Below are 15,928 nucleotides of genomic sequence, written 5' to 3' on the forward strand. Positions count from 1 at the left end.
CAAGTGAAAACATATGTCCACACAAAAACTTGTACATGAATGCTCATAACAACATTATTCAAAATACCCAAAAACTGGAAACCAACTAAATGCCCACCAACTGATGAATGGATAAATAAAATGTGACATATCCATAGAAGGGAATATTACTGAGCCATTAAAATGACTAAAACATATTATTCAGACATGAAGACATGCTGCAACATGAATGAGCCTTGAAAACACTGTGCTAAATGAAAGAATCCAGTCATAACAGATCACATATTTTATGATTCTGTTTATGGGAAGTGTGGAATATATACAAAAATATAGAGACAGAAAGAAGATTAATGGTGCACTGCGGCTAGAGTCTGGGGTAGGGTGCCTGAAAGTCACTATGAGGTCTGACTGCTACTGTAAGTGAAGTTTCCTTTTTTTCTATCAAAAGCATTTTATTAATATCAAATCACATATTTTTTAAAAATATATCTTCAGTACCAATGGGTGCATACCATACACATTGTTCTCCACTTTGATTTTTTTCATGTAACAATGAATCTTGAAGATTCTTCAGCTATACTTACAGAGCTTCTTCATTCCTTTTTTATAGGAGCATAATATTTTATTATATAAATGTTTTGTAATTTCAATAACTAGCCCTATATTGATGTACATTTAGATTGTTTTCAGTCCTTTAGTTTTACAAACAGGTAGAAATTCCTGGGGTGGCATCTGCAATTTGTTAAAAATTATTTTATTGAGGCCATATTGGCTTATAACATTGTGTAAATTTCAGGCGTACATTATTATATCTCACCTTCTGTGTAGACCGCAACGTGTTCACCACCAATAGTCTAGTTTTTGTCCATCACCATACATGTGTGCCTCTTTACCCTCTCCTGCCCAGACTCCCTTCCCCTCTAGTAGCCACCACTCTGTTCTCCTTGTCTATGTCTTTATCTTCCATGTATGAATGAAATAATACAGTATTTCTCTTTCTCTGTCTGACTTATTTTGTTTAGCATAATACCATCAAGGTCCATCCATGCTGTTGCAAATGGCATGATTTTAGGGTTTTTTATGGCTGCGTAGTATTCCATTGTATATATATACCACATCTTCTTTATCCATCCAGCATTGATGGGCACTTAGGTTACTTCCATCTCTTGGCTATTGTGAATAATGCTGTGATGACATAGGGCTGCATATATCTTTTTGAATTATTGATTTCATGTTGTTTGGATAAATACCCAGTAGTCGAAGCTGGATCATATAGTATTTCTATTTTTAATTTCTTGAGAAATCTCCATACTGTTTCCCATAGTGGCTGCACCACTGTGCACTCCCACCAGCAGTGTATGAGGGGTCCTTTTTCTCCATATCCTCTCCAACATTTGTTATTTCTTGTCTTTTTAATTATAACCTTTCTGAAAGGCATGAGGTGATATCTCACTGTAGTTTTGATTTGCGTTGCCCTAACAATTAGTGATGTTGAACAACTTTTCATGTGCTTGTTGGCCATCTGTATATCTTCTTTGGGAAAATGTCTGTTCATATCCTCTGCCCATTTATTGATTGGGTTCTTCATTTTTTTATTGCTGACTTATATGTGTTCTTTATCTATTTTGGAAATTAACCCTTTGTTGGATATATGATTTGCAAATATATTCTCCCAGTTGGTGGGTTGTCTTCTCGTTTCATTGATGGTTTCCATTGCTGTGCCTAAGCTTTTTAGTCTGATTTAGTCCCATTTCTTCATTTTTAAATTTGTTTCCCTTGCCTGAGTAGATATGGTATTCAAAAAGACACTGACAAGGTCGATGTTGAAGAGCATATTGCCTATGTTTTCTTCTAGGAGTTTTATGGTTTTAGGTCTTACATCTGAGTCTTTAATCCATTTTGAGTTAATTTTTGTGTATAACGTAAGATAATGGTCTACTTTCATTCTTTTGCATGTGGCAGTCTGGTTTTCCCAACACCATTTATTGAAGAGACTGTCCTTTCTCCACTGTATGTTCTTGGCTCCTTTGTCAAACATTTGCTGTCTGTAGATGTCTGGCTTTATTTCTGGGCTCTCAATTCTGTTCCATTGATCTGTGTGTCTGTTTTTCTGCAAACACCATCCTGTTTTGATTATTATAGCTTTGTAGGACATTTTGCAGACAGAGAGTGTGAGACCTCCAGCTTTGTTCTTTTTTCTCAGGATTGCTTGGCTATTCCAGGTCTTTTGTTATTCCACATAAATTATAGGATTCTTTGTTCTATGTCTGTGAATTATGTTCTGTGTGTTCAATATGTTCTATGTTCTATGTCTGGGATTCTGACTGGGATTGCATTGAATCTGTAGATTGCTTTAGGTAATATGGACATTTTAACTATGTTTACTCTTCCAACCCATGAATTTGGAATATCGATCCATTTCTTTATGTTTTCTTCCATTTCTTTCAATAATGTCTTATAGATTTAAGTATATAGATCTTTCACCTCCTTGGTTAAATTTATTCTTAGGTATTTTATTCTTTTTGTTCTGTTTGTAAATGGGATTGTGTTCTTGATTTCCTTTGCTGCTAGTTTGTTATTAGTGTATAGAAATGCAGCTGATTTTTGTAAGTCGATTTTGCACCCTGAAACTATACTGTATTTGTTGATTGTTTGTTCTAGTCTTTTTGCATTCTTTAGGGTTTTCTATATGTAGAATCAAGTCCTCTGCAATTAGTGACAGTTTTACTTCTTGCTTTCCAATTTGTTTGCCTTTTATTTCTTTTTCTTGCGTAATTGCTCTGGCTAAAACCTCCAGTACTATGTTGAATAAGAGCGGTGAGAGTGGGAATCCTTGCCTTGTTTCTGTTCTTAGAGAAATGGCTTTCAGGTTTTTAACTGTTTAGTAGGACGTTGGCTGTGGGTTTGTCAAAAATGGCCTCTATTATGTTGAACTACTTTCCTTCTATTCCGATTTTCTTGAGAGTTTTTATCATAAATAGGTGTTGGATTTTGACAAATGCTTTCTCTGCATCCATTGAGGTCATCATGTGATTTTTATTCTCCATTTTTAAATGTGCTGTATCATGTTGATTGATCTGTGGATGTTGACCCATCCCTGCATCCCTGGAATAAATCCAACCTTGTTCATCAGCGATATTGTTCTGTATTTTCCTTTTTTGTCTCATCCTTAACTTGGTTTGGTATTGTGCAATTTTGGCCTGGTGGAATGAGTTAGGGAGTGTCCCATCCTCTTCCATATTTGGGAATCTTTCAAGAAGGATAGGTATTAAGTCTTCTTTGAATGTTTGGTAGAATTCTCCAGAGAAGCCATCTGGTCCTGGACTTCTGTTTTGGGGGAGTGTTTTGATTAACTCTTTAATGTCTTTACTTGTGATTGATCTGTTCAGATTCCCTATTTCTTCTTGATTCAGTTTTGGGAGGTTGTATGATTGTAAGAATTTATCCATTTCTTCTAGGTTATCCAATTTGTTGGTGTATAGCTTTTCATAGTATGTTTTTAATAATCCTTTGTTTTTCTGTGTTGTCGTAATTTCTCCTTTTTTATTTCTGATTTTATTTACTTGAATCTTCTCTCTTTTTGTCTTAGTGAGTCTGGCTAAGGGATTATCAATTTTGGTTATCTCTTCAAAGAACCAGCTCTTGGTTTCATTTATCCTTCTATTGTTTGTTTAGTCTTTGTTTCATTCATTTCTGCTCTGATATTTATTATGTACTTCTTTCTACTGACTTTAGGCTTTGTTTCTTCTGGTTTTCCTAGGTCTGTTATGTATAGCATAAGATTGTTTATTTGAGATTTTTCTTGTTTGTTCAGGTGGGCCTGCATTGCTATAAACTTCCCTCTTAGTATCACTTTTGCTGCACCCCATAAATTTTATTACATTTTATTTTCATTTTCATTTGATCGAGGTATTTTTTGATTTCTCTTTTGATATCTTCATTGATCCAAAGGTTTTCCACTAGCATGTTGATTAGTCTCCACATATTTTTGACTCTTCCATCTTTTTTGTTGTAGCTGATTTCTAGTTTCATAGCATTGTGGTTGGAAAACATGTTTGATTTCAATCTACTTAAATTTATTGAGGCTTGCTTTGTTTCCCAACATATGTTCTATCTTTGAGAATGTTCCATGTTCACTTATGAGGAGTGTGTGTTCTGCTGTTTTTGCATGGAATGTTCTATATATATCTGTTAAGGCCATCTGCTCTAGTGTTTCATTTAAGGCCACTGTTTCCTTGTTGACTTTCTGTCTGGATGATCTATCCATTGATGCAAGTGGGGTTTTAAAGTCTCCTGATATCATGGTGTTGCCATGAATTTCTCCCTTTAGGTATGCTAATGGTTGCTTTATATGCTTTCATGCTCCTCTGTTTGGTGCATATATATTAATATGTGTTAAATCTTTTTGATGGAATGTCTCTTTTCTCATTAAATAATGCCTATCTTGGCCCCTTGTTAACTTTTTTTCTTGAAGTCTGTTTTGCTGATATAAATATGGCTACACCCACTTTCTTTGGTTGCCATTTCCTTCAGATATCATCTTCCATCTCTTCACTCTGAGCCTATGTTTGTCTTTAGAGCTGAGATGTGTTTGCTGGAGATAGAATATTGTTATGTCTTGTTTTTTAATCCATCCAGCCACTCTGTCTTTTGATTGGTGAATTCAATCCATTTACATTTAGAGTGACTATTGATAAAGGAGGGCTTAGTACTGCCATTTTGTCCCTTGTTTTCTGGTTGTTCTGTATTTCCTTTGTTTCTTTTCCCTTGTATTTATGACTGCCATTTCAGTTTGGTAGTCTTCTGTGATGGTTTTCTCAGTTTTCTTTTTATTTTTCCTTTGTGACTCTGCTCTGATTCTTTGTTTTGTGGTTACCATGAGGTTTGTATAAAAGGTCTCATGGATTAGATAGTCCTTTTTCTGATAGCGTCTTACCTTCATTAGCCTATGCAGGCTCCATCACCTTCCTCTGCCCCTTCTATGTTGTCACAAATTATTCTCTTATGTGTTTTGAGTTTGTGACCAAATTGAAGTGGGGATTTGAGTGTGTGACCAAATTGAAGTTCTTTTTGATGCTTTCCTTCTCTTTATCCTTTATGTTATAATTAAGTGTTTGCTCACCTGTTCTGGTATACAGCTGAAATTTTCTGATTTTGTCATTTAGCAATTTGCTCCAAGCTTTGTAAACCTTTGCCTTTTTGTTTCAGGTAGGAGGTCTCCCTTCATCATTTCTTGTAAGGCAGGTCTAGTGGCAATGAACTCCTTCAGCTTTTGTTTGTCTGCATATAGTATTCTTGGCTTATAGTTTTTGTCTATCAGTATTTTGAATATATCATTTCAGTCTCTCCTAGTATGTAATGTTTCCACTGAGAAATTTACTGAAATTCTCATGGGAGTTCCTTTGTAGGTCATTTTCTTCTCTCTTGCTACCCTTACTATTCTCTTTCTCATGGACTTTTGACTGTTTTAATATTATGTGCCTTTGAGAAGGTCTCATTGCATTGAGGGATTAGGAGTTCTATTGGCTTCATATGTCCAGTTCCTGCCCCAGGTTTGGGAAATTCTCAGCTAATATTTTTTTAAATAAGCTCTTTGCTCCTTTCTCCCTCTGTTCTCCTTTTGGGATACCTATTATCCTTGTGTTACTTTTCCTAATTGTGTCCAATATTTCTCATAGAATTTCTTCATGTTTTAAAAATCTTAGTTCTTTCTCTCTTCCTCCACCTGAATCATTTCTAAATTTCTATCTTCAAGCTCACTAATTCTCTCTTGCTTATTGTCTGCTCTATTTTTAAAGCTTGCTCTTTTTCATTCATTAATTGTGCTCTTCATTACCCCAATTTCTTTGTTTTGTTTTCTTTATTTTTTGTTTGTTTGTTTGCTTGAGTTTCACTCTTTTTGGTGTTGTACTCCTTCTGTTCCTTAATTTTATTCTTGAGCTCATTGAACTGTCTTTCCGTGCTTTCCTGTAACTTCTTGAGTGTATTCGTGACAGCTATTTTGAATACTCTGTCAGTTAGATTGTAATTTTCTGTGACTTCAGGTTTGGTTTCTAGAGGGTTGTCACTCTCTTTCTGTTCTGCCATGTTACTGTACATCTTCATGGTATTTGATGAACTGATCTTCTGCCACTGCATTTGTGGTAATAACTACCTTTCTTATTTGGGTATAGCTTTGGTTACTTTGGTTCTGAGCTGCTTATGGTTGTATTTGAGAGCCTGCCATTTCCACCCTCCACTGCCTCTGCTAGAGGTGTTGCCAGTGCCCTCTTTGTGCCGTTTGTGCCTCTGAAGTTGCTGGTGCCTTGCTGCTTATGATGTTGCAGCAGTCTCCAGGTGATGCCCTGGGGCTCACCAGACTGTGAGCACTTCTGCTGCTTATGGGGTCACCTGGGTCATGTGTTCCTCCACTGGCTCTCCATGGCATCTCCACGGCCTGAGATGCTGTTGCGCTGTGCCCTACCTGTGCTGCTGCTCCTCATTCGTCTGAGTTTGCTGCCTGCACTGCTGCCAGGTGCACTGGGCTCACAGGTGTTGCTGTCAGTGCTGGTGGCCCAGGGACCGGGGGATTTGTATGCAGACCCTGCTGCTGATGGAGCCAGTGTTGTGGGTGCTGCCACTGGGGCTGGGTCACTACTTCTGCTGTGACTCCTGAGGCCTCTGGTCACAGTTTCCCTCTGCCACTACTGGGAGGGAGCAGAAAGGCTATGCAGAGAGCGGTTGTGGTTGCTGCTTGCTGCACAGCCTCTGGTCTCTGGCGCTCGCTGGTATGTTTTGAAAACTCATATCAGGGCGACCTGCCCAATGCAGTAAAATCCAAATTTTGCATACTTTCCCCATGATGGAAAGTGTGGGCCATTACTGGGGGTGGGAAAGGGGGCTGGGTCACTGGATCCCCTCTGTCCTGAATTCTCAGCACGTGTGCACCACCAGCCAGTGCTGGATGGCGGTGCAGGGGCTAAGGCACACTTGGTGTTTCAGCTCCCAAAGTCTCTGTTGACAGGTGCATGTGCTGGATCCATGAGGGATGGGCAAAGATCAAGCCATGCTTCTCGATTCTGACTGCACAGCATCAGACTGGTATGGGCACACCTGGCCTGAGCCATGGCTGCCAGTGGAGGGAGTGGGGGCTGCTCCTCTGGTTCCACTGCCTCCTTGCGATCCAGTCCACCTACCTTCAAATGTATAGATGCATGGATGTCTTAGGTGTCCTGTTGTGCTGTGTAGGGTGTCTTCTGTTGTCAGTGGATTTCCAATTGTTTGTAACTTAAAGCGGTGAGACAAAGGAAATAACTCATTCCATCATGCTGCTGACATCACACTGACGTTTCTTCCTGAGGAGTTGAAAATTTTCTGAAGGTAGATTGTAGTGATGGTTGCACAGGTCTGATATTCTAAAGATCGTTGAGCTGTACAGTTTAAGTGGGTGAATTTTATGGTATGTGAAATATATCTCAATAAAGCCAGAAAAATTATTTTAAACTCAGTGGATGAGTTTTGCAGCAGATGAAAAATCAATAAATTGAATAGTGTAGGAAGGGCCCTTTAGAACCACGTTATGTTCACAAGATTCTTGAAAACTTGAGTCCTGTGAACCTAAAAATTTAAACTTCTCCCCTGTTTCAACACTGTTTGCTCAAAGACATCCACTCATTGTTCATATCTCAAATGACCTATTATTTCATTAGGAATCTTCCCTAAAAATCCTAAACTCTTAGACCCCGAACTAAGCATGACATCTAGGGTACATTCTCATAGCCTCTTGTTGTTGTTTTATTGTCACAGTGTGTCTAATTGAGTGTCTCCTACCTGATGAGAGATTTGGGGACATAAAACGATGTTTACTTTCTTCAACACAGTATGTTCAGAGCCAACCACAAACCCTATCACAGAGAAGGCACTCAATATTTAACGTAGAATGAATAAATGAATTAATTTACATAATTGTTCTATATCCCTAAGGACCAATGCATTTTTTATTCTCTCTCTTGCTCAGCTGCTGGCTCCACTCAGAAAAGGGATTCATATGGGGCTTCCTTGGACCAGTCTGTGCCATCTTCTCTGTGAGTGATGACATCAGAGCATCCTTAATGCTCAGCTGAGGGCAATTAGAAGAGCAGAATTATAAGTGAGGGGACAGGAGCAGGAATGTCCTTGGCGTCTCATGGAGTTGGTTTTGTTTTCTAAACTCCTCCAAAAACTAGAAACACTGTTACAAAATATTAAAATTTCTTAATTGTGGAATTGATGTTACACAGGCTAGGATACAGAAACAGATGGAAATTCTACTCAATAAACCTTCTGTGGTTTTCTGAAGGTCAATGTATCTTTCTTTCTGGTGACCCTCTGGATTTTGAAAAGCAAACTCTCTTCCCTCAACAGTGATGTGTCCACCCTCCAGAACAAAAGGTAAGATGGAGAAGAGAGTGACAACCCCACAGACACGTGTGGTCCCAAGAGCAAAGCCATGTGCCTCAGCAGCCCCTGGTGTCCCTTCTCAGGGTCTTCTGAGGGAACTTGAGTACAATACCCAGTTATGCTTCAAAGGCGGCCAAATCAGATTCAGTGGTGTGTGTCTGACACCCAGTCAAAATGTTCAGTCCATCTCTAATCCCAGCTTGTAACTCCCTCAGCAACAGGAAGGATTGTCATTGATTGATAAACATTCTTTGGACTTTTGTCAGCAAGCCTATGACGAAAGTACAAAGAACATTTAAGTGCCCCTGAAGCACTTAGAAAAATCTGTGCTTGCTCCCAGATCCCAGGCTACAATTTCATACCTCACTGTCGGTTAAGGCTCCTTCTCTTCCCTCATCCATTCCTCTCTCTGGAAAAACTCCTAGTCACCATCAAATCTAGGAGACTTGGGCAGTCCTTTGCTCCAGGAACCCTTGTGCAAATTTAATGCTTTTTCTTCTATGTCCTATCATTATCCTTTCCCAATGAAAATAGAAATCTTGCCTTTGTTATTTTTAATGCCCAGGCCCCAGCACATAGCCTAAGGTGCAGTACCTCCTCATTAGTGTTGGTTGAATGAAATTAAGGATCTCTATGGAGCATAAAAATATTTTTTTTTTTTGAAATTTACATTTTGAAGTATCACTATCCTCCTCACTCCAAATCAGAATACTGCCCTGGACCTGAGTGACACGTCTACTGTGGGGAATCATTGACAGTAAAGGTCAAAGCTGATCACAATGCAGTCTGAGAATTCATTACCAACAGGGGAATGCAGGAGCATCCATGGGGTGGAGATGAGAATTGTTTGATTGTGTTGCTCTGTGTGCATCACCGGCCTCCTTCCTCCTTCTCCCCAGGATGCTGACATTTAAAGCCACAACTCAGCTCTTCATCTTGGGCTGCACGTGGTGTCTGGGAATCCTGCAGGTGGGTCCAGCTGCCCACGTCATGGCCTACCTCTTCACCATCATCAACAGCCTGCAGGGCATCTTCATCTTCCTGGTGTACTGCCTCCTCAGCCAGCAGGTACCACTGCCTGACTCCCACTCAGGACTCTTCGCATCCTCACTCCTCTCAGTCATCTGACCCAGAGTATACTGTGCCTCTGCAGGTTCGGGAGCAATATGGGAAATGGTTTAAAAGGGTCAGAAAAATCAAAGGCGAGTCTGAGACGTACACGCTCTCCAGCAGGGCCATGTCTGATGCCTCCAAACCCAACATGGTAAGATCATGAAGTGCTCCCAGAATACTCCACTGACTGATCTGCTTGAGTAGCACGTGCCTCCCACACTGGGCAACCTGTGTATGCAGCAGGGGATGCCCTGGGTTTGCCCACACTTGGTTTACTGCTGGACTCGTTAACCATTAGCAATTGGCTCAGTTTAAAATCTTATTTAAAAAAACATATTTTGCTCTTACGTCTTAGAGAACGGTGTTTGTCTAGACTTTTATACATCACACTCTTACTGAACACCTGCTATGTGCCGTTCATCTTACCTAGACAAGCAAGAATCAGTGATCTAAAGTGGTGATGCACATTTCCTCAGACCCGCATTGCTCTGTCCTTTTCCTCTACACCCACTGCTACCTGACAGTCACTCATCAGTACCCCCAAAAAGGCAGAAATGGAGGGAAATGATGTACACATTTATGAATTAAACAGAAATAAGTGGTAGCTAGCATTTTAGGCTTTCTAAAAAACACTGCCTGATATTTCAGCACCCTCTACCCACTGCAAAACCAGCAAGGAAAAGCAGGAAGGGCATGGGGTGATTCATGGCAGTGATTAGTAAGAAGCAACACTTACTGGCTTAAACTTACAAAGTTCTTTTGCCTACATTTTCTCACCTCTTCCATCTATTAAATCCCTTGAGTCGTCGTTCCCATTTAAAAGACACTACTATGCTTCCAGGTAGTCCTTCTCCCTTCTCTTGTTACCTTGTTCACCCAGCAGTGGTTCCGCTGCTGAATCTTCTGTCTCCTCCCTTTCTCAGCAAATGGTCTCATCACATATTTCACAGAGAAAGTCAGTCATTACCATGATACTTTGCATACCTCATGCCATCAGCCATACCAACCAAACACCACGTGCATCTTCTCCATATCGCTGTGTCTGACTCAATTTCCCTTCTCCTCTCTGAAGACAATGCTTCCACCTCCACTTTGGATCCCATCCTTCATGCCTTATCAATTATCCTTACATTATTGTTCACACATCCCCTCTCTCTCTCTTTCCTTTCCTCCCTCCCTCCCTCTTTCCTTCCCTCACCTTCTCAACTATGTTCCTCCCATAGTCATGGAAACACGTTTGCTTCTTTTCTATCTTACAAACATGTACTACTTGGCCCCCTTCTAGCTACCAGCCAAGAGCTGACTTTTCTCTATGTCTTCATTTCCTTGCCTTGAACTCACTCCCTCAACCCATGCAAACATGGTTTCTTTCCCCCATTATTCCACCAAAACATATACCTCTTAGACCTACAATGATCTTCATGTCCCTGAAAGTCCTCTCAGAAACTTCTGCCACTATTTGCCCGTCCTTTCTCATGAAACTCTCCATCCTTATCCCCTCTATATGCTCCTTATACACCACCCCATTTCTTTCTTCCTCTTTCTCTACCTTTTCTCTCTTTCTCCTTTATAGCTCGTCCAATGCATTGTTTCAACAACTTCGATCCTCATGAAATTCTTTCCTCCTAGACAATAGTAATCTGTTCCTTAGACCAGTCACCATCTAGATGCAAATGATGGCCATGTATGTTTCTCTAGCTCTGACCTCTCCTCTGAGATTTCTAGGGGTATTTCCACTTGCTTATTTGACATTTTTTGGTATCTCAAAGACACCTTCAACTCAGCCTTCCAATATAAGACTTGCAATCTTTATCCTAATCCAATCCTTTCCCATGGTGTCTTTCTCTCTGAGTGGCACTGCATCCATCCTGTGGCACAAGTTTGGAACCTGAAATTTTCTCTCAAACAATTATCTTATTTCCCACCACAATCTGTCCATTATACACTCCTGTTGCTCCTGTCTTCTCAACATGTCCCCAGTATGTCCAGCTGGCTCCACCCTCATCAGCCCCTGCTTGCCCAGGCTGCCATCTTTACTTGCTTGAGCAATTGCACTATCCTCCCAACTGACCAGCCCTTTATACTCTTGTCATCTTCCCATGCATCGTTTATGTCAGAGGGATCTTTTCAAAACACAAATAAAATCATGTCACTTCTTTTAAATCCATTACATGTAGGATCAAACCCCAATTCCATAACTCAACGAGAATTTGCTTGGGTTGTCTCCTGCTTACCTCTCCAGCTTCATCTACCACGTGCTCACCCTTATTCCTGCCTCAGCAGATTTCTTTCAATTTTTTAAATGCACTGTGCCTCTTTGGATCAAGGCTTTGCACATATTCCCTCTTCTTGAAACACTGTTTTGACTTTCTGGACTCAAATACAGGTAAGCCTTCAGATCTCAACTCATATGTTAGTTCCTCCAAAACACCTTCTCTCCCTGCTCAGAATAGGCCAAACTCTCTTGTTTTCCACTCTGATAGCCACTGTATCTTTCTGGCAGAGCATTTGTCCAAGTCATTTTACTCTTCATTTTTACTATTTGATTAATGTCTGTCTTCCCTCTACATTTCAGCCCAATCAGGCACCTTGTGGCTTTTCTTTCCTCTTGTTCCCTAACACTTCACACAGGGCCAGACATGTAGACATGTTAAATAAATGATTGCTGCATGATTGATTAAATTAATGAATGAACAAATTGCAGCTGCAAAATGTGGCAGGAAGTGTCTTGTTCATCAATCTCTCTCCAGCGTCTAACACTTCCCAAGTGCTCAACAATTGTCTACTGAACAAATAAAATTATTGATCAATTTATGGTGCCTCTTTCTCTCGGGAATTTCAAGATAATTCTCTGCCTTAGTTACTGCTTTATTATTAACCCTCGTGTCTACCTATTAACACCCAAATATTTTCTTATGATCTTGAGGTTAGAGTAGATCTTAGTTCCCAGACTGAAACAGATCTGGAATGAAATATCAGCTCTACCAAGTGCTTGCTACGTGAACTTGATCCAATTGCTAAACATTTAAATCCTCCATTGCATACCTCCTCTCCTCCCTTCAAATGAGACAGTCTTCTTAGACTCAGAACTAATTACTTTGCATCCCTTTTCTGGTTTTCAAGTGGATTGTGCTTTGGTGGGAGGGGCGGAACATCCCTCCCAACACTGTTAATGTTGATTCACCCAAGGATGCACAATATAATGGAGCAGGAGCTTATGCAGCATCCCACAGTATAGCTGATGTCGTCCACACAAGGGAGGGTCCCACAGATCCCAGAGGCTCCATTCTTGCTGCATCACAGCCCTGTCCCGCTCAGGACTTGCACTCATTCAGAAAGAAAATAACAAATAATCCACACCTTTCTGTTTAAGGGAATGCTAACAGACCCTCCACGTTCTTGAGTGAGCTCAGCCTCAGCAAGGCCATATCCTCTTCCCTGGGAGCTAGTTTCTAGGAGTCCCTGAACCAAATCGAAGCTTCCCTCACTCCAGAATCCTAGAAAACTGATACTTTCACCTCTATACTTTGATTGTATTTGTTCCCTACTGCTGTTGTAACAAATTACATCAGACTTACTGCTGAAAAGAACACAAATTTATCTTATAGTTCTAGAAGTAGAAAGTCAAAATGGTCTCATGGGACTAAAATCAAGGTATCTTCAGAGCTGTGCTCCTTCTGGAGATTCTAGAGGAATATCCATTTCCTCACCTTTCCCAGCTTCTAGGGGCTGCCTGAATTTCTGGTCTAGTGGCACCTTGATCCACTCAATCTTCAAAGCCTGCAGTGTAGCATCTTCAAATGTGTCTGTGTCTCTCTCCTGTGCTTCTGTCATTATGTCTCCTTTCCCATGTTTGACTCTTTTGCCTCCTTCTTTCCCTTTTAAAAACCCTAGTCATTACATTGGCTCACCTGGAAAATCCTCGAAAATTTTTCCACCTCATCCTCATCTTAATCCATGTTCCATGTAAAGTAACATACTCATAGGTTTCAGAGATTAGGATGTGGGCATCTTTGGGGATCATTATTCTGTCTACTACACCTGGTACATAGGTTTCGTCTACCTATTGTAGAGCCACCGAAATCTCCATGATATTATAGATATTTGAAGAAATATTTACCACCACTCCCACGTTGACATACATATGAAGAAAGGAAACATACTTTCTGTGAGAGAAATACAGTAATGGCATCAGAGAGCCAACGAAGTCTCCTAAATTCAAGTAATCTCAACTATTTCTACTATCTATGGGAAAAGGACCAAGAAAATGCGTTGCTTAGTGTAATATTATTTTCTGCTGTCTCCTAAAATTTGTTGTCTGTGTTGTGTAAAGATGTGAGGATGTCTAACCCCCATTCTGGCATCTCCTCTGTGGCTTCCTGCAGTCTCCTTCAAGAATAACACAATATTTTCTCTTATGTTCAGGTCTGAATAATTTCCTGAAGTACAGTATTTATAAACTTCTGGAGTATACATAAGCATGTGTAGTTGCCCATCTCAAACACAAGAAATTACACTGAGCTTCCTGTATACCTAGGAATAAATGACTCATATTGCAGATAGAAAGGTTAGGGGGAAAAAGAGAATTTAATGCTTCTTCCTTTCTATCTTAAGCGAATAACAAGAGACAATATTTCCCACGCTTCATTAATTTCACACCTGCCCTCTTTTATGACTCCATGCATAAAGCAACATATCACAAACTCTGAAGCAGAGGGATCAGAAATCACACTTTGAAACTGATTATTTTCTGTAGCAGATATAATTGCTTTTAGCTTCTGTAACTTGGGGGTTAGGAAATGCAGGGAGATGGGACTTCTGAAAAATACCAGGGTCAAGCAGAATGCAATCTGATAAGGTCTATTCACCTTACCCTGAAAAATGCATCTGACAAGGAAATTTTGTGATTAAAGGTTTCTTAAATTTCTTATTTTCTTCAAAGGAAACTTTTAAGTTATCTTTCTGTAGTCCTAAAAATAGTGTCTGAAATATTATCTTTCCAGGTTTATTCAAATATCTTTTGAACTATATCCTCTTATTCCATGGAAAAATCAGAAGAGAGGATAAAAGAATACTTTGTGGCTTGTGTTTCAAGAAATCCTTCATGTCAGCAATGTGAAGGAAGTCATGTGGACATGCTCGACACTCAGTTCCTGTGAAATCTGGAATGTTCCTGTGCTCTACAGTGTGCTCAGAAAACATTCAACATATAAAAGACCAGGTGTGGTCCAGTTCTTTGGGTTCTGAAGCCTCTCCTTCCTAAAAAGACTCTTCCAGATGCTGAAAATCTATGAGCAGGGAAACCAGCCTCACTGGATTTTCACACCGATAACATGCAAAAGAACGGGGATATTCACACCGTAGCCTGGATTTCTTAATTCCTTTGTTCTGTTTTCTATGTGTTTAATTATTCACTCATTCAAAAATATTGACTATTCAACGTGTCCAAGGCAGAGATCAGGAGAGACACAGGTCCTGCCTTCATGGAGCTTTCAGGGGGAAAGGAAGTGATTTTCCATCTAGAGTTGACACAGGCTGAAAGATTTCTATAAACCAAGTCACACAGCTGGACAATTGAGTATAAACTATTTCACAGACACCATCTCATTTCATCCTCACACCAGGATGCAGATAGTTTGAAAGCTCAAGTCATGATATGTATATTTTAGGCTTTCTGGGCCAGTGTATTAGTCAGGGTTCTCCAGAGAAATAGAACCTATATATACATATATATATCTATATCTATTTATCATTATATATATATACACACACACACACACATATACATACAGACACATACCCACTCACTTACATTTATATGTATATATGAAAAGATTTATGTATTATGAGGTAGTGACTCACATGATAATGGAGATTGAGAAGTCTCACAATCTGCCACCTGCCATTTGAAAACCCAGGAAAGCCTGTGGTATAGTTTGAAGTTCTGAGAGCTAGAAAGCCATAGATTCTGGTCTGGGTCTGAAATCCTGAGTACCAGGAGCACCAAGGGCAGAAGACTGATGTCCCAGCTCAAACAGTCCAGCTGAGTTCATTCAAACTTCCTCTAGCTTTTTCTTCTCTCCAGACCTCAATGGATTGGATGATGCCCATCCACACTGGAGAGGGCCATCTACTTTACACAGTCTACCAGTTCAAATGCTAATCTCTTCTGGAAACACCCTCACAGATACACCCTGAAATCATGCTTAACCAGCTGTCTGGGCATCCTGTGGCTCAGTCAAGTTGCCACATAAAATTAACCATCACAGCCAGATATCTATAGCAAGAACTCAACTCTGCCATTGTAGCAGGAAAACTGCCATAGACACTCACAGATGAATGATCATAGCTGTGTTTTCATAAAATGTTATTTATGGACATAATATGGATATTCAGGGGAGCTCTTCATCCTACACCA

At 40.0% G+C, this 15,928-nt stretch overlaps 1 protein-coding gene across 2 annotated transcripts in view; it reads left to right on the forward strand.

Moving 5' to 3' along the window:
• Nucleotides 1–15,071, forward strand: part of LOC101401560 (adhesion G protein-coupled receptor E2-like) — a 43,603-nt gene extending 28,532 nt beyond the window's left edge. For both annotated transcript variants that reach the window (XM_087425294.1, XM_087425295.1), the window contains 5 exons: nt 7,976–8,042; nt 8,297–8,388; nt 9,297–9,465; nt 9,551–9,661; nt 14,514–15,071. In XM_087425294.1, coding sequence (XP_087281420.1) covers nt 7,976–8,042; nt 8,297–8,388; nt 9,297–9,465; nt 9,551–9,661; nt 14,514–14,534 — 460 coding nt within the window. In that variant the 3' untranslated portion in view covers nt 14,535–15,071. The remainder of the gene's footprint in view (nt 1–7,975; nt 8,043–8,296; nt 8,389–9,296; nt 9,466–9,550; nt 9,662–14,513) is intronic.
• Nucleotides 15,072–15,928: the final 857 nt, after the last annotated feature.

This window comes from Ceratotherium simum, chromosome 39 (assembly GCF_057802395.1).
Source record: "Ceratotherium simum simum isolate JZ-2026a chromosome 39, ASM5780239v1, whole genome shotgun sequence".
Classification (NCBI taxonomy): Eukaryota; Metazoa; Chordata; class Mammalia; order Perissodactyla; family Rhinocerotidae; genus Ceratotherium; species Ceratotherium simum.